This window comes from Podarcis gaigeae, assembly GCF_964106915.1.
Source record: "Podarcis gaigeae genome assembly, chromosome: 8".
Taxonomy (NCBI): domain Eukaryota; kingdom Metazoa; phylum Chordata; class Lepidosauria; order Squamata; family Lacertidae; genus Podarcis; species Podarcis gaigeae.
The window spans coordinates 41,136,133-41,157,531 of NC_139684.1; the positions used below are offsets into that span (position 1 = coordinate 41,136,133).

At 47.3% G+C, this 21,399-nt stretch overlaps 2 protein-coding genes and 1 long non-coding RNA gene across 3 annotated transcripts in view; 2 read left to right on the forward strand and 1 right to left on the reverse strand.

Moving 5' to 3' along the window:
• Window positions 1-3,786, forward strand: part of SNAI3 (snail family transcriptional repressor 3) — a 9,093-nt gene extending 5,307 nt beyond the window's left edge. The window contains exons 3-4 of the mRNA XM_083754596.1: window positions 1,787-3,480; window positions 3,524-3,786. Of these exons, the coding sequence (XP_083610722.1) occupies window positions 1,787-1,971 (185 nt within the window). The 3' untranslated portion in view covers window positions 1,972-3,480; window positions 3,524-3,786. The remainder of the gene's footprint in view (window positions 1-1,786; window positions 3,481-3,523) is intronic.
• Window positions 1-9,702, reverse strand: part of LOC310851939 — a 26,874-nt gene extending 17,172 nt beyond the window's left edge. The window contains exons 1-2 of the long non-coding RNA XR_014567918.1: window positions 9,052-9,702; window positions 8,385-8,526 (exon numbers count right to left, since the gene is read on the reverse strand). This is a non-coding gene — a long non-coding RNA (uncharacterized lncRNA). The remainder of the gene's footprint in view (window positions 1-8,384; window positions 8,527-9,051) is intronic.
• Window positions 9,703-9,847: 145 nt separating this feature from the next.
• Window positions 9,848-20,550, forward strand: MVD (mevalonate diphosphate decarboxylase). Its single transcript, XM_083754586.1, has 10 exons — window positions 9,848-10,345; window positions 11,984-12,054; window positions 13,025-13,139; window positions 14,570-14,731; window positions 15,431-15,630; window positions 15,777-15,851; window positions 16,111-16,329; window positions 17,540-17,655; window positions 18,421-18,529; window positions 19,215-20,550. The coding sequence occupies exons 1-10, from the start codon at window positions 10,276-10,278 to the stop codon at window positions 19,293-19,295; spliced, it is 1,218 nt and encodes a 405-aa protein (XP_083610712.1). The 5' UTR covers window positions 9,848-10,275; the 3' UTR covers window positions 19,296-20,550.
• The last annotated feature ends 849 nt before the right edge of the window (window positions 20,551-21,399 follow it).

Consider the following 21,399-nt stretch of genomic DNA (forward strand, 5'->3'; position numbering starts at 1 on the left):
TTAGGAATGGGAGGCCCAGTGGCTTCCAGATAGTGTTAGACTCCAACTCCCATCAGCCCCAGCCATCATGGCCAATGGTTGGGGATGATGGAACAGGAGAGCTATTCAGTGGCCTGAGAAAGAACAGTTAGTGGAAGGGGATACCCTAGCTGCCATCCTTGGGACCCCTGGAAAACTCACAAAGGCTGCTAAGCCTTGGGGCTGGACATGAGCCATGCAGCTGATTGAGTGCTGAATGAGAGGCAGTATGAGGAAGGGTAAAGTCAGCAGGTTCCAGGAACCCTCTTGGTTGTCCGATTTTGGAGGAGAGTGATCTGTGAGTTTGTTTGAGCCCTTGGTAAGAGCCAGGGTGGGTGGGTGGAGTCCCAGGTGAGAGCCAGGAGGTTTTCATTGAGGAGATTGTGCCAGAAGGAAAAGGGAGAGGGAGAGAGATTAGATAGATAGCTAGATGGTTATGTTGTGTATTTTTGTAACATTTACTGCTCTAGTTTCCTGTACTAAAGTGGTATAGAAATGGTCTAAATCAGGGGTCAGCAAACTTTTTCAGCAAGGGGCCAGTCCACTGTCCCTCAGACCTTGTGGGGGGCTGGACTATATTTTTTGGGGGGGATGAACAAATTCCTATGCCCCACAAATAACCCAGAGATGCATTTTAAATAAAAGGACACATTCTACTCATGTAAAAACATGCTGCTTCCTGGACCATCCACAGGCTGGATTTAGAAGGTGATTGGGCCGGATCTGGCCCCTGGGCCTTAGTTTGCCTACCCATGGTCTAAATAAACAAAATGATGGGAGGGTCACAGGTTCTCCATCCTTGGGTACAGCCAGTGTGGTGTAATGGTTAGAGCATTGGACTAGGACGTGGGAGATCAGAGTTTGAATCCCCACTCAGCCATGAAGCTGGCTGGGTCAGTTTCTTGTCTCTCACCTAAGTTACCTCATAGGACGTGAGGATAGAATGGGGAGGGGAGAACCACGTACATCACCTTGAAATCCTTGCAGGAAACGATGGCATATAAATGTAAGAAATAAATAAATGTTCAGGCCATATTCCTAGAGTAGCACTGGAGGAGTGCTCCTTGGCCCCCTGGCACTTGTGCTATTTTTGCAGGGAGTTCTGCAGGGAACTGTCCTCCCCCAAGTGCTGTTTAGCATCTATATGAAGCTGTCACAGGTGATCATTTGGAGTTCTGGAGCAAGGTGTCACCAGTGCACTGAAGGCATGCAGCACTACTTCACCATAACATTGGAATCGGGAGAGACTGTGAAAGTTCTGAATTAGTTTCTGAATGTAGTGGTGGAATGAATGAGGGCTAATAAACTACTTGAATCCTGGGAAGATAGGGTGGGTGGTTCCCACATTCAGGAGATAGGCAGGTTACCTGTTCTGGATGCACTCCTTATGATGGAGCAAGTGCATAGCTTGAGGGTACTCCTGGATACATCTTTATCACTTGAGCTCAAGGTGTCCTCTGTGGCTAGGAGTGCTTTATCTGGTTCACCAGCTGTTGCAGTTCCTGGACAGGGATAGCCTGCAGCCCAAGCATTGGTAACTTTGAGGCTGCAATGTACAGTGGGGGGGGGCTGCCCTTGGGTCTGGTTTGGAAGCTCCAGCTCTGGTGCAGAATGTGCTGGCCAGGTGGGGCATCTAGATGACAACATGCGACTCTGTTGCTACAGCATCTTCACTGGCTGCCCATCTACTACCAAACCAGATTCAAGGTCCTATAACAGCCCTGGCATTGCCTGCTCATCCGTCTTTCTTTCTGGCCTCCCTTTCCAGGTGAAAAGCCCTATGCCTGTTCGCACTGCAGCCGAGCCTTTGCCGACCGCTCCAACCTCCGCGCCCACCTGCAGACCCATTCCGACATCAAGAAATACCAGTGCCACACCTGCCTGAAGACCTTCTCCCGGATGTCCCTGCTCCTGAGGCATGAGGAGACGGCCTGCTGCCCTGCTGCAACCTGAGAGCCATGTTGAGCTTGGCTGGCTACCTGGAAAACGTAACCTGAGACCACTTGTGGAGGTTAGGAGGAGAGCCCCGGACGACTGAAGATCTGCAGCAGTGGAGCCTGGAGTCGCGTCCTGCAGCGGAAGTTGGGTGTGTTTTCTTCTTCTTCTTCTTCTGATTCAGACTCTGCAACTGGGTGGTACCCACCGCTCCAAAGAGTGTGTGGCTTGACCTCTTGGTTGCAGCAAGATCTAGGTGCATCTCAGTTTAGGAAACAGAAAGGTATATGGCCCCATTACTCTTGTTTTTTGAAAAAACGGCAAAGGGGCCTCCATATTAGGCTGGCGTTAAATCGCCTGGAGTCCTTCTGCAAATGTGTCTCCGCCTCCTATTGTGCTTTCGTTGATGGTGCCATTTGCATGCTGGTGGTGCATCCCCTTAGCTGCTAGCCTGCTTGGTCACTAGGGAGTGGAGGAGGCCTCTTAATTTCTGCATTGCTCTCTGGGATGGTGTAGGAAGAAACCCAGGACAAGAGATCCTCTGCCTGAGTCCACCTTTGGGTCTTTTGCATGAAAGGGATTTTAAGCTCCCCATTCTTGGATGACTGTTATCGGGGTGTCCTGCATACTTCCAGCTCCCCACCGCAGTTGCTTTGTGAGGACATTCCCGTTTCCAGAAGCTTGCCTTCTGGTCTCCCAAATTTCCAAAAGAGGGCAGGGAATGATGCCAGACTGGGCCTCCCCAGCTGCAATGGCTAAATAGCGATGGCCTTCTCAAGCGCCTGTGGTGGGAGAGCTGCTGTGACTCCTTCTCATCTGATCCAAGGTCTGTTTCCAGGGACGTCATACCAATCAGTGTTTCCTGGGAGTTTACAGCTCCTCTTCCTTCCTCTGTCCAGCTTTCCCTTTTAAGCTTGAGTGGGTTTCCACGAACACTGAAGCTTTTGTAAAGAACAATCCACCTGGGCTTGGCAGATTCAGTATATACTTGCTCAACACCACCCATTTAAATCCGTGAAGAAATTTGTTGGTTGTTGTTTTCCAAGCTATTGGGTTGTATCCAGTATTGATCATACTGGGTAGACTCATTTAAATTAATGGGCATGACCATCCTAGATTTGTTACTTTCAGTGGGTCAGCTCTGAGTAAAACATGATTGGCTACACTTCATTCCTTTTATCTCTGCATACCCCATTCTCTTACTGCTTTCCCTTCAGCTTAATAACTCCTTAATGCACTTTAACCTCCTGTTTAAACTGCACAGCTGGAGGCAGCATGGCTTCTGAATACCAGTTGCTGGAAACCATAGGAAGGGAAGTGCTCTCTTGAGCTCAGGTCCTGCTTCCCACAGACATTGGGTTGGCCACTGTGAGGACAGGACGCTGACCTAGATGGGCCACTGGCCTGATCCAGCGGGCTCTTCTCATGTTCTGCCTGCTGTTGAAGGGGTGATGCAACAGGATAGACAGTAGCAAGGGTGTCCCTTTGTCCCTTGTGTTCATGTGCACATTACCAAAAGCAAGGCCTGTACCACCCTTCCTAACTGTGACTCTGTCTGCGGTAAAAAGAGAATATCCCCTGCTCTCAAGGAGGCAAAGCAAAGAATTCTGGATTAGCTTCATAGAGATTCACCTTCCTTGAATCTTTGGGGTGGGGTTGTGGAGGAGGGGAGCAACAGAACAGTGACTTGGCATTGCTAAAAGTTATTTTAAAAATTCTCTGCTGCTGTTTCTCTCTGTTTTCTGTACATTTTTTTGTTGTTCCTTTGGGTTTGGAGAATGCCTCATGACCCCACCCCTCCCCAAGAAAGCCCAATAAAATTATCCCAAATGATTTCAGTGACACCATTTTTCATTGAATGTGTCCCTTATTATTGTGCTGCTATCTGTAATCAGGAATGCTCTTCTTACACCTTCCACTATTTCACCCATGAGAAAGGGGACATGACTTGCTACACCCCTATTCTCACGAGACTAATAAATGTCCAAGCCTTCTATGGCTTTAGCATCCACATTGTTGAAAGACTCAACTCTGAACCCCTCCAGACTGATGTTGTTGTTTTTTGCAATATGTCATTGATGCACTGATCAATGGCTTATACTGGACCATTCACACATCATCCAGCTTTCCGAAGCCTTGGAGAGCAGCTGCCTGTCAGTGTAGACAATACTGAGCTAGTTGGACCAGTGGTCCGAGTCTGTATAAGGCAGCTTTCTGTGTTCCCAGGCAAAGTTCATACTTTCATGCATCCCTGCATCCATTGCTCATGTCTTCTCAGTGGTCTGTGCCTTTCCTTTTCTATTTGAGCATCTCTTTCTCTCTCCCAAGAATGGGCTATTAAGAGGAAGGAGAGGCTCGCTGGAGCAATGATGTCAGCCTGGCAAAGCCACGTTAATATTTATAATTTGGGCAATGGGGACGAGGACAACATTCTCCTTCGCCGGAGTACGTAAATAGGGTGCGGAGTTGCCTAAAGGAAACTGCGTTGTAAACGGGCCCTTCTATTTTCAGCCCCCAAGTGGCTAAATACGGTCGTTCCACCTGTCCGTCCGAGGGCCAGAGCAGGAAAGAATGTTGTGGGGTCTAAAATAAGCTCAAATGTTTCCTCTCTTCTTCATGTGGCAGATGGAAAGTGCTGATAAATATAGTGCAGGGCTGCCAGGCCGGTGGGGGGTCCAGGCAGACGGCCAGCCGGCCAGCCACCAATCCGCTGAGCTGGGCCAAAGGAGGGAGCGTTGAGCTGGAATGAATGGATGAGTTTTTCCACTCGTCCCTGGCTGCGTTGAGCTGGAAAGTGTACCTGATGGTCTCGCCTGCTCTTTTGTCCACAAGTTTTTCTGACAGGGCTGGGGCCTCCTCGGGTCAAGAGGGAAACTGTTTTAGCCACCCCATAAAAACACAGTCAAGACAAAGCAAAGAAATGGCAGCTATTTTTCTGCATTATTGCTCGTTTTACTTATATCCCACCTTTCCCTCCAAGGAGCTCACTACATGGTTCTTTCCCTCCCCTTTTCATCTTCACAACAACCCTGTGAGGGCAGGTTAGGCTGAGAGATGGAGACTGGCCCAAGGCCACACCCAGGGAGCTTCATGACTGAGTGGGGATTCGAACCCTGGTCTCTTAGGTTGTAGTCTAACACTCTGACCTTACATCACACTGTTTCTCAAAATGTTATCCTCACAGGGCCTCCTATACGCACCTAGGTGATGAACCCATGGCACAATCGCCATAAAACCATAGAGCTGGAAGGGTCATCCAGTCCAACCCCCTGCAATGCAGGAATCTCAACTAGAGCATCCATGGCAGATGGCCATCCACCCACTACTTAAAAGCTTCCAAGGAAGGAGAGGCCACCACTTCTTGTGGGAGTCTGTTCCACTGTCAAACAGCTCTTAACTGTTGGAAAGTTATTCTGCCATTTCCTTGCCATTTTGAGTGAAGTCTCAGGTTGAGACCCAGAGGTACTTCAGAACCTTGCAAAGGATGAGGATGGAGTGGAACAGCGAGAGCGAGGGAAGTCACATACCAACCAGCCACACGTCCTTCCTCACTACCACTTAAGAGAATTAATTTAGGTTTACCAATATAAATCACTGCTGTTTTGTAGAACACTGAACTGTTCAAAATGATTTGTTTATGGGATGAATTATCCTGTAGTCAGGCCATTGCTATCCTGTGTGTGTGTGGAGCTTGCACCCAAAGGAGGCATGGTCTTCCACTTAAGAGGGGTGGGCCACAAGATGGAAATCAATCTTCCCCCAGTATTAAAGTGGATGATTTTGCAAATATTTCTGAAGTACTTTGCAGCAACGGTCACCCACTACAGGATTATGTGATTCCATTCTACAATAAGACATGCAAGAACCCAAGCCCACTTGGGAGACAACCTCCTCCCCAGCCTCCTTCCCACTCCTATTCCTAAATGAGTTGTTAAAGGAACTCTGCACATGCTCATGTGAACGAGTTTTTTGTGGTTTTTGTAATGTAACCACATCACTAGTGCTCCGTGAACCCTCGGTCCCCTGACATTCATTCAGGAATGACAGGATCATGGCGCGGTCGGGAGAGGTCTGGAAAGAGATGACCTTGTTTTTCAGTCTAGTTTTACAATCAGAGGGTTTTACAAGCTGCCGTCAAGTGACCTAGTGTGATCCGATGCTGGATACGAGAGAGGAGGCATTGGTTATAGGACCACGACAACCACACCTCTCTCCCATCTCAGTTTTCTTTCTCCCACGGCAAAGTGGAAAAGCAGCACTGTCCCCCTAAATACCAGCCCCTATAAATAATCCTGACTCTGGGCAGGCCAGTTCCTCTGGCACCTGCATCAAGAAGGGCAAAAATAGAGGCTGTGTTTCTATCTATACCCTGCTGGCCGGGCCTCCGCTGTCTATCTATAACCTGCTGGCAGGCCTTCATGGAACTGACCGCGGACACATCCAGAGGTCTGTGGACACTTTGGATGCTTGGCAGGTGGCAAAACAAGCCCACCAGACGGGTCCAGGGAGATCTGAGCTAGGTGGAATTGAGAGCAGATCACCGTGCCCTGAACTTTTCTGTGGAGAGATAGGTGCCAGCTCTTCTCGTGGACAGAGCAGGACTGATCCACCAGGCTCTTCTTATGTTCTAATCTTGTGGTCCAAAACATCAGGAGGGCATCAGGTTGCTGAAGGCTACCCTGAGCGGGTATGAGCAGGGCCAGCATGAGCAGGGCCTTAGACCACAGTTGACCTATCCAATCTGTGCTGCATCATGTGGCAGATCACCAATTCCCATCTCGCTGCTTCAGAAGTGGGTAAAGGAACTGTCTGCCAGCTTGTACCCGATATGATTTGGTTGTGTACCAGCTCCATGGAAGCTGGGGTTATGAGTCACACACACATGCTCATCTTAGTGACAACAATGTTGAGCAGTGACTCGCATGAGGTTAGAAATGAGGTAGCACAGTTCAAACACAGCACTGGACACAATGTCCTCCATTCAGGGGCATGAGGTACATGGGGCGAGGTGAAGCCATTCGCACTAGGCATCAGATCCCAAGTCTCCACCACTGCACTGCTGCCAGCGCCTTTGTGGCTTCCTGTGCTGCTGACCCCACGCCGTTCTCACTGCTGCGCCCACTGCGTCCTGCACACTGTATCATGGTTGCAGGACAGGTGCAGGGTAAGGTACAGTTGCACAGGTGGGGGGGCAGGGAGGGGCTGGAGAGGGGACCCAGATCTGCATGGGGGGGGGGGCATCACTGAAGCACTTTATCTACAGTGGCAAAACATCTTTGACTGGCCCTGCCTCCATTCACATGTTCAGGTCACATCTGCACCATACATTTTAAACAGGATCATTTCACTTTAAAAAGTCATAGCTTCCCTAAGAATCCTGGAGACCATGTTTTTTATGAGCACTGAGAGTCCTTAGGAGACCCCTACACAGATCTGCAGTTCTCAGAGTGGCTTAACAATCAATCCCTCTTCTCGGGGAATGCTGGGAATTGTAGCTCTGTGAAGGCCATAGGGGCCTCCTAACAAGTCTCAAGAAACACCTTGGAAAACAAAAAGAAACAACTCCTAGCAGCACTTGAAGATAAAACACAACTACTTTATAATATGATCATGAGACATCCAGAAAGTATAAAACAATGTCCCTGAATCTTAAGTGGTTCAGTAGAAGGATGCTTAGGGTAGCTGGAGCAGGGCGAGTTAGACACACAGAAGGGAAACCTGCGTTGGCCGGCTCCTTCCTGCCTACTTGAGTTGCCATCCCTCAGAGTACTCACTAGCACTGGAGAGGGAGGGATGGAGGGGGGGAGGATGGGAACTGTAGTTTGTTAAGGGTGCTTAGAGCTGTTAGGAGATCCTTAGACCCTCATGGAGCTACAATTTCCAGAGTTCCCTGTGAAGAAGGATTGACTGTCATACCACCCTGGGAATCAAAGATCTGTGAGGGGAGCAGGGGTCTCCTAAAAGATGACAGCTACCAGGTTTATTCGGGGGAAGCCAAGCAGAACTATGAAGCTGTATAGCTCTGTTTTAAATGCATAGTGTGGCTGTTCCTCAAGTGTAATGATTTGGAGAAGGCACTGCCATATAAAAGACCTCATGAAGTAAGAGTATATTGTGGTGTGTGCAGCCTTTGAGCTCCCTCTAGTGTCTTTATTAGAGGATGATGCCCAGTTGCTAGATGGTAAGCAAAACCAGGAGTAGTGGACAAGGAAATTGGCTGGTGTTGGCACCATGGGTGGTGTCTGCATTTTGTTACAAGATGGAAACTGGATTATATTTAACTGTTACTGGTTAAATATATCCTGTGATATCAAATTATATAATTTATTCAAACTCCACCCCCACAAAGGAAAGAAAACTCAATGTGCAGATGAATGTGGCATGCCACAAATTCAATGTGAAACACCCCAAATCAAAAGGCTGGTGAATACCTGTGGCTTAGTGAAATAACACCTGCTTTGTATGCAGAAGGTCTTAGTTTCAATCCCCAGCATCTCCAGGTAGGACTGACATTGCTGAGTGAGAAGAATCAACAGTCTGTCTCACTATAAGGCAGATTTCCTGCATTCTTTCCTGTGATTAAATAAAAACAGGAGCGGTCTTGGACACTTGGATGTGCTTGCACAGTGCTATTCATAAGAATGGTTAATAGGTATATAAATTTCTTAAATAAATAATCATGTTCCAGAAAACTTTTAAGAGCCAAGTTGAGACACAGTCCCTTATCCACCATGTAATTAAAATGCACACAGAGGCAATGGTAAAGGGGGAGTGGGGGGCCAACCATGCCATGAACAAATAGTTTCACTCACTCCCTGTGATTACTTTCCTTGAAGAAAAGGGTATTAGAAACTAACAATCTTAAGCACACTCACTTGAAAATGAACTCCATCAAACCAGGACTTGCTTCAGAGAAAATATATTTAGGATGGGAGTGTTAATGCGAAATATATTGTTATTTCTTTTTCATAAATTTAACATATGGGATAAAACCACCCTTCTAAAAAGCACATTTTACCTCTTTCATCCCAGTGTTGTTGTTATTGTGGTGGTAGTGCCACCAATGCATTACACACTTTGCTAGTCATAGCAACTTACCTCATCCTCACCCAGTCTGATGCCTTCCAGATGTTTTTGACTAAAATTCCTAGCAGCCTCAGCCAAAATGAGGAAGGTTCTCAACTTCCCATGAACTGCAAAGTTTTTCCAGGGGAACTTTCAGCTCACCCTATTAGCCTATAGAGGAAACCAAACTCCAGAGGGTGAGACTGGAGTGATAACTTTGGATGGGATGGATAACTTTTACTCTGAGGAAAATGAACGAACAATTGCAGTCTAAATCCTGCAGTTTGTGCACTGCTATGGTCAACCCACAAGGTGTCACTGTCTACATTTTCACCGTACCGTAGCCTACTGAAGAGTTATGGAGAACTTTAAATCGTGCACACTCTTTTGTAACACTGCCCTAACGTGGGCAATATCATCACCGTGTTCTTTCGGAGAATATAGCTACAGTTTTCTTTACCGAAGACCCAACTTGAAAAGAGCCCTGTGTGATTCAGAAATTTGCTTTCACCACGAAAAAAATCTACTTGGTCTAAATTAAAAATATTGCTTTGCTTGCTCCCATTTTTTCTGCGGGACTATTGCAACAAGAACTCTGAAAAACCAGAAAGGACCTGGTGCACAAATGAATTATGGCTGCGCCCGTATTCCCCCAAACGGAATGGAAAGCGGGGTCTGAGCAGCCTACTAATGTCCTTAGCGTTATAGACTCGCATCAAGGTACTGCGCAGTCGCACCGAGGGCCTTCTTGCGCGGTGCTGAAAACGTCCGTGCTGGAAACATTTCCCCCTTAAAAGGCGCCTCGAGGGTTCCGCCTTTCTGATCAGGGTTCTGAATGAGGAGAGAGAGGAGCCCCATCTTCCGACGCGCTCTCATTGGATAAGAATTGCAACAGCAGGAGATGAGGCCGGCCCTGATTGGGCAGGCTTGCAGCAGCTGGTGCTTCCTTGGCCAGTCCCAGAGAAGGCAGCTGTGGAGGGCGTGGCATTCCTTTTTCTCCTTGCAGGCACATGTGGGAGTGTTGGAGGGAGGCTTGCAATCTTGGATCTGCTTTCCTGTCGCCCGTGTGGCCAGTGCAACTGGGTAGCTGGGGTAGAGAAAACAGCGCAAGCAAGCTAGGATTCGACTAAGCCGTTGGGTTGGCTCCTGGCATTTTTTTCAGGATCTGAAGTTGTGCCCCTTCTTACTTGATCCACCCTTTGCCCCTCTCTCCTCCTCCTCAACTATAGCAGCGCCCCCTTCTCGTCTGTCATCACCATGGCTGAAGATAAACCCTTGTCCGTCGTGACCTGCACAGCCCCTGTTAACATCGCGGTGATAAAATACTGTGAGTACCTCCTTTCCTCTCCCCCTTTACCTCCCATTTTTCTAGTGTTTTTGCTGCTGTTGTTGTTGTTGCAAACCTTAGTGGCTCAAGACTGGCTTTCAAATTTGTGAACCAGGAGCATGGGGAGGAAGAAGAGTTAACAGGCCAGGGACGTAGAACCTGTGGCCCTCAGGATATTTGCTGGGCTCCCAACTCTCATCATTCCTTCACCATTTACCACTCTGGCTGGGGCTGTTGGCAGTTAAGAGTCCAACATCATCTGGAGGGCTGCGGGTTCCCAAACACTGTCATAGAGGAAAGTGTATGTGTGTGTTCATTTTAAAGGCTTTAATCTTCTATATGTTTTTGCTCGAGCAAGCTCAACTGAACATGAACACAGTTAGATTTTGTTCTAAGTGCTTACAGTATATAAGAAGGCACTGTATAGTGCGAGACCTACAAGAGCCCTTTTTTTGCAAAAGATCCATGTACAAGAGGATGAGGTTAAAGGGAGAAGACAAAGAGACTCCTTCCTTTTTCTTGTGCTTTTGGTGAAGTGTGAGTTTCCCTTCTCCCTTCTTAAAATATCCCTAAAAATGCAAGAGTATCAGGAAATGGAACAACATTTGCTGCAATGAAAGTTAGCTTTTAAAGGATTGATTCTAACACTGACAACTGGGAAGCACTGGCCTGCAAGCGCTCCAGTTGGAGAACAGCCTTTACCAAAGGTGTCATAGGCTTTGAAGGCACTCGAACTCAGGACACAAGGGAGAAATGTGCTAAGAGGAAGGCATGCTTGGCAAATCCACACCGTGATCAACTCCCGCCCGGGAACCAATGTCCCTACTGTGGAAGGACGTGTAGATCCAGAATTAGCCTCCACAGTCACTTACGGACTCATTGTTAAAACCGTGTTTATGGAAGATAATCTTACTCGGCTACGAGTGATCTCCAAAGAAGAAGAAGCATGTGCACTTGAAATGTGAGGGTTTGCTAGTCTTCCATCAAAAGTAATTGAGGGTTCTTCATGATGTGTCATAATTTCCATTGTACTAAAGAAACTTTAAATTAAAAGTGGATCATCAAGGAAAGAGTGCATTCTGTATGCCAAATACTGACAGTGAAGGCGTTTGGAAAAGCATCTTAGGCACTTACTCCTGAGTTGTGAAATTCCATACCAAGGAAACAAAGATGAAGTGGATTAGAGATATAAACACATTTTTCGAATGTGAAAAGTGAATTGCATTTAGAACATTTTAAATAAAACTAATTTTGGAAATGCCAGTTCTAAATTTAAAAAATGATTGGCCTTGTCCCTTAGAAGACTGGTGGGTTACTCTATGCATACCCAAAAGAACTCAGGATTTGTTAGTTGGGAAATCTACTTCTCTCTCCTCCCCCAGTACTATAAGAGGACAAATTAGCAAGTCGAAAGCCAGGAGGAGGAGGAGGAAGATTGCACCAGCAAATAATAGGTTTACCTTACCGTTGTAATGTAGTTCCATCTATTGCCATGATAAAGATCAGGTTGGACTAGTTCTGTCATCTCCCAAGGTTAGTGATGCTATTGAGATACTGACCACCCAGGGAACTGACTGTAGAGAATGGTGAAGTGCTTCTGAGTTCACTCATTTTCAAACAATGTCCTCCTTTACCCAGGGGGGAAGCGTGATGAAGAGCTGATCTTGCCTATTAATTCTTCCCTCAGCGTCACCCTGCACCAAGATCAGGTTAGTACCAGATCGTCCCTTTTTGTTTGCGAAACTGAGGGTTACAAGTGAGCAATTGTTAGTCACTAAACCATGATTAACTTTACTGAGGGCGATACAGTCACACAAAGAGAAATCAAACTCAGTGTAGATGCTCTTAAAAAAATCTGGATCTACTGGTGGTCTTGGAAGGGATGTCATGATTATGAAGCCAAACTTGCAAGTTAGGATTCTGTTTTCTTGAAAGAAGAATGGTAGCATCAGGAAGGTGGTAGAAACTAACTTTGTGATTTGGGGCAATGTTACCACCATGTAGATGCATAAACCTCTTAAGGTTTAGGAAAAACACAGGTTCCTTCCTTCCCAACAAGTGACGTTGGTAGGTCTTTCTAGCCTGGAATCTGTGGCTAAAATTTTATTTCCCTCTTAACCTGCCTAGGTATTGGGGTCATGCAGAGGTCCTTCTCCAAAGAGATGAACCATGTGGTGGTCAGATGAGGGGATGGGGGAAATTTGAGACCAATGCCTTGTGTATGAAAACTCTCCCCAGAGGAGTCTGCCTGGTGTGTTGTTTTTAAATTATTTGATCAATGTTTTTGCTGCTTTTTAAGATTGTAAATATAGGTTTAGCCCCTCATCCTGCTGGCTTTAGCATGTTGTGCCTAGCCAACTATGCTCAGTGGGGTTTACTGCCAGGTAAGCATGTATACTTGGGGGCAATTTCCACTGGGCAAAGTGGAACCTACTTCTGAGCAAATGGGCATAGGGCTGCAAGGTAGAGGTCTGCTTAGATGGCCCCAGGTGGTGGTTCATTTATGATGGGGGTGGCTAACCTGCAGCTCTCCAGTGGATGTTGGACTCCACTTCCCATCAGCCCCAGCCAGCATGGCTGATGGCCAAGGGTGGTGGGAACTGGAGTCCAACGGGAGCTGGAGGGCGACAGGTTAACTGCTCATGGCTTGCTAGCTTCTAACTTGTGGTTCTGTTACAGCTGAAAACCACCACAACAGCTGCCATCAGCCGGGACTTCACGGAGGACCGCCTCTGGCTCAATGGGAAGGAGGCTGATATTGGTCAGCCACGCCTCCAGTCATGCCTACGAGAGAGTGAGTGGAAGGCAGCACACAGAAGCATAGACCTCTTTTGTCAAGTCTGGATTCTTAGGGTTGCATTAAATTTTAGTCATCACCACGATAGTTTCATTGAAATTAATAGTCATGGTTAACTTGGCTCCATTAATTGCAATGGGTCCACTCTGAATAATGGTTGGTTGAGTACAACCTGTATAACTTGGGCAGGGGTCGACCGTGGAATAATTTTTTTTACCTTGACTGTTTTCTGATGGAAGGTTGGGAGAACTGTGCTGTTGCTTTTTCTCCTGAGGGCAGAGTAAGAAGTTGTGGGTTTAGTTTGAGGGAAGGAAGGCTTAGGCACACCTGCGTAGCAAATGTCAGGGAAATGATTCGGGTCTGTTTTAAGTTCTGTGGTACAGCTGCAAGAACTGGCACCAGGCACAGAGCTTGAATTCATCCGAGATATCGTGAGTCCCCCCCCCCAAAAAAAAACAGTTGCAGCTAACAATCTTATTATTCTGTCCAGTGATCTTGGTGTTGCCAAGGCACGGTATTCTTTAGCCACCAAATATGTGGGCAAACAGGGATGTTTTCAAATTGGCTCCTGAAAGTTGATAATGATGGGGACAGGCACACCTCACTAGGGAGGGCATTGGCCCTCCTCTCTGCTGTTACCATGGTTCTGGGATCCACTGCAAAGCACACACAAACAATATACAATTATTCCTGTTCAGTTTTAAACAGGGCTCATATCTGGAACACTGGTGAGGTACAGCCACAAATTACAGGAGTACAGGAAGCTGTTTTACACTGAGTCAATTTCCTCCATGCAGAAAATGAACATAGTATTATGGAGCATTTTCCCTCATGAGACTCCACCTGCTGTCCGAAGTGAGCTTACATAAGAACACAAAAAGAGCGTTGTAGGAAAAGGCTCATCTAATCCAGCGTCCTGTTCTCTCTGTGTTCAACCAGAGGCCCCCAGGAAGACCACAAGCAAGACAGGGTGCAACAGCACTCTCCCTGCTTGGTATTTCCACCAAGTGGCAGTTAATCCTATTATAAATAATAATAAGTTATATACCTCTTAAGGCCAAACTAGGATTTTAAGTGGTTTTACGAGTAAAAAAGCCAATCATACAAGTGTTAAAATGTAAACACCCATCAATAAAATACACAGCAAATCAGTCCAATTAAAGTGTGAGCATCCATAATTAAAATATGCAATAAAACTATCTCATTAAAACAGAGCAGTAATTAAAGCAAGAGACTCTGGCCTAGACATCAAGGGAATGCCTGCATGAACAGGGGCATCTGCAGAAGCCAGTGGGGTGCCAATGCAAATAGGGGGCTTTTGTGTGTCTGTCACATTTCCTCGACTGCGGGTATCTTCTGCCTGGCTTCCATCACCTTCTTTGCTATCCTCCATTTTTTTTCTCTCTCTCTCTCTCTCACTCTTCCAGTACGCCGTCTAGCGAGGAAGCGGCACAGCGGTAACGGTAACAGCGGCGACAGCAGCAGCCGCTCTGCCCTCAGCCTTGCCTACAAGGTCCACATTGCCTCAGAAAACAACTTTCCCACAGCGGCTGGGCTGGCCTCTTCTGCAGCCGGGTTTGCCTGTCTGGGTGAGTGGGAGAAACTGATGGTAGCCCCAAGAGATCTGGTCTGCTCCCTCCAGATTCTTTTGACTCTCTTGCTTCTCCTGTTCAAAATGGCATCTCTCGCTAGGAGCACGATGGGTATGTTAGCAGCCCCTCTGTTAGATTGTCAGTCAGGCCTGAGAGGCCAGAGTTCAAATCCCCTTCATTCATGAAGCTCACCAGGAAACCTGGAGTCAATCTCACTCAGCCTAACCAACCTGGCAGGGTTGTTGTGAGGAAGGGGGAAATGGGGGTGAAAACCATGTAGATTTCTGCGGGAGAGCTGGGTGAGAGCCAAGAGGCTGAGAAGAAATGGCTGTGTTGAGGGTATTATCAAGGTCCTAAGGGATAACAGGTGTCTCATGGGAGGAGCCAGTGTGGTGCAGTGGTTAGAGTGTCAGACTAGGACCTTGGGAGACCAGGGTTCAAATCCCCACTCGGCCATGATGCTCACTGGGTGACCTTGGGCCTAACATGGCCTCTCAGCCTAACCTGCCTCGCAGGGTTGTTGTGAGGGTAAAATGGAGAGAGGGAGAAAAGTGTATGCCTCCTTGGAGAAAAAGCTTGGATGTCATAGACATCATGACAGAGGCATTCCTTAGTAGAAGAATATAAGTGCAATAAATAAATAAATAAACAAACAACTCCACTCTCCTTCCTCTCTCTTTCTCTCTGCTGCTGCAGTCTACGCGTTGGCCAAGCTCTATGGTGTGGAGGGTGAGCTCTCTGAAGTGGCTCGGCAAGGCTCCGGAAGTGCCTGCCGAAGTATGTTTGGGGGCTTCGTGCAGTGGGTCATGGGGCAAAGCGCTGATGGCAAGGACAGCATCGCCCAGCAGGTGGCGCCGGAGACGCACTGGCCAGAGCTGAGGGTGTTGATCCTGGTGGTGAGTGAGGGCATTGGCAGGTGCTAGGAAAACACTGCAGGGTCGTTGTAAACTGGCAGGCCCTGGTTTTTCAGGTAATGAGTGGGCTGAAGGACCGTTTTTGCCAGAGCCTGAACAGCTGCTTTCTCTGTGCCCCTTCCTGGCAGGTGAGTGCGGAGAAGAAGCAGGTGGCCAGCACGGCAGGCATGCAGACCAGCGTGAAGACCAGCCTCCTGCTGAAGGTAAGAGAATGTGCTGCCTCCTGCTGGCTGCAGAAATGCACAAAGAGCCCTGCTGGATCAGGCCCACTTAGTCCGGCATCCTGTTCTCACAGTGGCCAACCTGATTCCTTTGGGGAAACACTTGATTTGAGCACCAGCGACCTCTCCCTTCCTGCGGTTTCCAGCAACTTTCCAGAAGCATTGCTGCCTCCAGCTGTGGAGTAGCCATGGTAAATAAATACTACACAGCAAAAGCCCTCTCTTCCCTCTCCTCTTCCAGCACCGTGCTGAGGCTCTGGTTCCCGAGCGCATGTCCCAAATGACCCAGCATATCCTGCAGCGGGACTTCGAGGCCTTTGGGGAGCTGACCATGAAGGACAGCAACCAGTTCCACGCGACCTGCCTGGACACTTTCCCACCCATCTTCTACCTCAATGACATCTCCAAGCAAGTGGTGGCCCTGGTGCACCGCTACAATGCCCACTGCGGCAAGACGAAGGTGCGGCCGGTGGGGGAAAGAGATGCAGTGCTCACGGGAGGGCAGGGGCACACTGGGGCTTCGGAAGGGGAGGCACCTGGGTCAAATTGACAAGGACCATCTACGTTTGGAAACCTTGCAATGAGAGGAACAAAGGTCCTGCAGCTTTTCTACAGCAGTTTCATTCTTTTAGAGCCCAACAGGCTTTCCAAGTCCTGAGACTCAAGGGTGATAGCTGTTGGCCCATGCAGGCTAGGATAATAATAATAATAATAATAATAATTTATTTATTTATTTATTTATACATACATACATACATACATACCCCACCCATCTGGCTGGGTTTCCCCAGCCACTCTGGGCGGCTTCCAACAAAAAAACTCATCTGGCTTGGAAGAGTCAGGGGCCAATGACCCCTAGAGCCCAGGGATATAGTCAAAACAAGGCAGGGTCAAAATGCATGGGTACTTGGACACCTCCCAAATTCTTTTTCATTAGTATTCTTTTAGGGCCAAACGTAGTTTAAGGAGTAGGTGGCCCACCCTCCTAGTTTCTTTGAACGTCCTTGGGAGTTCGTTTGATGCCATAAGTTTTGCTGATGGGTTTGATAAAAGCATTACAGATGTTTTTAAAATAACATTAGCACTGGAAATCATGGAAGAGCAGCTAGGGCTTTGCCCCTTCTGATGCAGATTTCCCCACAAAAAACAACTGCATCACTAAATTCATCCTCAGGCTGCCTAAGGTGTAATCTAAGCTTTTAGATCAAGGTCTGCAAGGAGGGTCCCTATACAGTGGTGCCCCGCAAGACGAATGCCTCGCAAGACGAAAAACTCGCTAGACGAAAGAGTTTTCCGTCTTTTGAGTCATTCCGCAAGACGAATTTCCCTATGGGCTTGCTTCGCAAGACAAAACGTCTTGCGAGTTCTTGCGAGTTTTTTTCCTTTTTCTTAAAGCTGCTAATAGCCGCTAAGACGCTAATAGTCGTGCTTCGCAAGACAAAAAAACCGCTAGACGAAGAGACTCGCGGAACGGATTAATTTCGTCTTGCGAGGCACCACTGTATTCTCCCTTCACTTCACAGGACTTCCCTTAAACGATAAGCCAGGCTTTTTCTGGATCAGGAATGCAGGCACACACACCTACCCGGCTCCTCCCCATCACACACACAGGGATAGTTGCCTTTTAAAGTAAAGCAGGTGCTTTGTTGACATCTGGGCTTGATTTACAGGTGGCTTATACATTTGACGCTGGCCCAAACGCAGTTCTCTTCATGCTGGATGACACGGTGGATGAGTTTGTGGAAGTGGTGAAGCGCAGCTTTCCTCCGGAGAATAATGGAGGCCAGTACGTGAGCCCAGTCACTTCGTTGCCACTTATTGTGTCACCCCTGTAATCGGAGGCAGGGCTGCCATGACGGCAAACACCCAAAGGAGGCAAGCCTCCAGTGCCTGCTCACAAAAATGATATTGTCTGTTTACAAATACACTCTGCTTCTGAAAATCTATTATTATTATTAATTATTATTATTTAAATTTGTATACCACCCTATACCAGCAGATCTCAGGGTGGTGAACTACATAAAACCACAGTATAAAAACACAAAATACATAATAAAAACAGGAACAACCCAGTAACACCCCCCTAATGTTAAATAGGGAAGCATTTAGTTGTCTTTTCTTTTTTTTTTCTTTTTTTGAAGAGCCTACATTATGTGGCAGGTAAGTGACGACCCTTGTTATTGGAGAGCTCTCCTGTTTTAGATGTCATAGCAGTAAAATATTGAAGTGTGTGTTTTTAGTTTATTTAGCATAAGGGGGTGAACCTGTGGTCTGCTGGCCAGAAGTGGCCCACCATCTCCTGGGAACATCAGTGGTAACCTTTCTTCCTTTTGTGTCCAACCCATGGGCTGAACAGAAAGTAATTAATAAACAGAACACAATTTTTTAAAGCAGACTTTTGATGCCCACTGCCTTGGTGCTTTCTGTGCATGTCTGAAATCTGTGTTGCCCTCCCCCACCCCGTGCCTCCCAAATTCTCTTTTTCTTCTTGCTGGGGTCAGGACAGCCTCAAGCCCTAACCCTGCTGTCTCTGCTTCACCCCTCTGCCCAGGTTCCTGAAAGGTCTGCCCGTGGGGTCAGCAACACCCTCTGAGGAGCTGCTGTCAGCTATGGTGAGGGATCCCACGCCAGGAGCGATTCAGTATATGCTGCTCACCAAGGTATGGCTGGATAAGTAAGGATGGCTTCCTTTCAACACCCCAGGCACCAGGAACGTGGCCTGACTTGGCTCATGATGCAGCAATGCAAGCTGTTCCTAATCTGTCCCTGGAAGTCTTGTGTCTTTGCTACCGCTATAACTCCTGTCTCAGAGCTCCCTTTGCCCAGTGTGTAGCTACAAGTGCCATCTTTTAAAGGCCAGGCACCTCTCTACAAGGTTAATTTATGGGGAGGGGGGGAAAATTCCAGAAATAATAAAGTGCTTCTAGTCTTACTGACACAGCCACCCCACTGGAAGTCTATCCTTGTTTTTAACTATGTGAGCTCTGCTATTTGCTGTGTTCTCAAACCAGAAGTACTCCACTCCCTATTAAAAGCAACCGTTTCCTTGCCGTTGTTTCTCTTCCTTAAACACATGTGGACTGCAGTGGGCGGGGCTTGTTAGCTATTTTCTTTTCCCCCAGGGTGGGGCAGAGAAGGAAAAGGAAGTATTAACAAATATTGCTCACTGGTGAATGTCTTGTTTTGGGGCAAGGTGCTTCAGGCAGGCTTGGAGGAAATGGATTTACCTGGACCCACATTCACACTACATTTAAAGCACTATGATTCCACTTTAAACAATGTGTGGTTCTTGCCTCATAATCTCTTTCCCCTCCTTCATCCCTTATGTTTTTGTTTTCCTTCCAGCCAGGGCCGGGGCCAGCACTGGTGGAAGATGCAAGCTGTCATCTCCTGGGGGCAGACGGGTTGCCCCGAAGCAGCAGCTGAGCTGGGTCCCATTTCTGGGCCACTCAGGGCCAAGTGACTGGGCAGGAGGACTGTGGAAACATTTGGGCAGGAAGCACTGCCTGAAGACCAGTGGCATTTGTTAGTTGGGGAATGGGAAGAGGCTGTGTCTTTATGGGAAATACGAAATTGATGAATATCTGGCGGTTATTTGCATAGGAAGCTTTGTCTTGCCATTCTTTCAGCGGTGGCTGTGGTGTTGTCTGTTGTATTATTTCAGGGACTCCTGCAAGCCAAAATCCTCACAGGAAGGGCAGCACAAGCTTCCTCTTTTCTCCCTGCCCCACAAACTTTTTTTCTGACCTCTTGGGGCTGGAGCTTCTTCCCCTGTAGCTCAGGACTAGGCAGAAGGTAGATTGCGGTAGCTCATTGGCCAGTTTCTATTGTACTTCCTAATGCCTGTGGGCATCTGGGATTCTTGCAGAGAATGTTAGACTCTTGCAGGCCTCAGTCTCTGATCCGGCAAGACACCTGTTGTCAAGGGTGTGTGTACACATCACAATCAATGAACAAAGATGAGTGATGCCTTAACCCCTAAGAGTTTCTGAGGAACTGGAAATGTTAAAGCACAGCTGTGGGCTGTAGAAATTCTAGTAAACGTTAGACCTTCTTTTGCTAGTCCGTTCTATTACAGCTAGGGTTAACTTATGCCAGGGGTTGCCAATGGGGGTTTTAGGGGCTAGATTCTTTCCCTTGCACCCACAAGGCCTCTAAGCCCCCATTCACTACCTGCTTGCTTATGAGTCTGTGGTGGGTGGTTATCTTTTTCTCTCTTGAAAAAAGTACATAAAACTGAAGGAGGAAGTCAGAAGAGTGACAATCTTTCTCACTTCCTCTTTCAGCTCCATTGCTTTTCTAGGCTCCAATTATAATTCTACTGACTCTTAACCTGGGTCACTTGCCCACAAGCACTCTTTCTCTCTCAGGGCAAGGTGGGAACTGCCTAGAGGGGATGGCACCCACCCTAGCTGCTAAAAAAAGTGGGGGTTTGCTTTTTTAGAAAATACAATTGTGGGAAGAGGTGTTAATGGTTGCCTTGTATTCAGGTAAGCCAAAGTATATCCCCTCAGCGTCTTTTGCCTCTCTGCTTTCTTTCCAATCCTGTTGGCTGGTTTTATACCGCTGTCTTTTATACAAGATCCCATTTGGGTTTTTCCCACTAAGGTTTTACTTTCATTGCTACAGAATGTCATTTTTAACTTGTGGTTTTAAAGATAAATGAAAGTGATGTTCTGAACTGTGCACGCCATCTTTCTCTCACATCTTCTCTGTATGTACCAATTAGCAGATTGTTGCCTGTTGCCATCTTCCCCAAACTATTGGCTGAGCTGCTGAATGTTCTAGCTGCGCTGAGTGAAGCTGCTGGCTATAGAATACTGGCAAACAGTGCAACTTCAGCAAGGGGAATTAAAGGTGAATTGAGCAAGGTGAAATCCATGTGAACTGGGCTCAGAAGGTCTATGCAGTCCTCGCAGGACAGTGATGGTAGGGCACAAGTTGCAGGCCCAGGGGTGGGTGGGTTGTAGGGTAAAATGGTGGGGGCGGAATTGGGATTGACTGAGTTTACTTGTATGCCACTTTTCCACAATTAGCTGTGCTCAAAGCGGCTAATAGCAAACATTACACAACAAAAGACAGAGCACTGGAAGTACAAATATGCAAAATACAGAACATGTCGGCAAATTCAAAAATGGCCAAAGATCATCAAACACAGAATAAAGACAATAGTACATAAATACAAGGCAAAACGAGTTAACTGACTGTAAAGTTTCTGGTGCTGGTTTGCTGCACTCCAAGGGTGTGGCTTAAATATAGTTTGGAGGAGACTTTCACCAGGCTAGATGACGTACAGCTGGCTCCCACCTCTCTCCTCCACAGGAGCTTGACAGCAGCAAAAGGCAAATGTAGGGGAGGGCAGTGATAGCAGGTCTCTCTCCCCACCTTCTGGAAGTACCATCTGCTGGTGCAGGTCTTACAGCACTTAGGAGAGGAGTGAACAAGACAAAAAAGGAAGAAGCAGACAAAAGGAATTGGAACCATTGCCACACATGGAGTAGGGGAGGAGAGAGGCATGTTGTATGGGAAG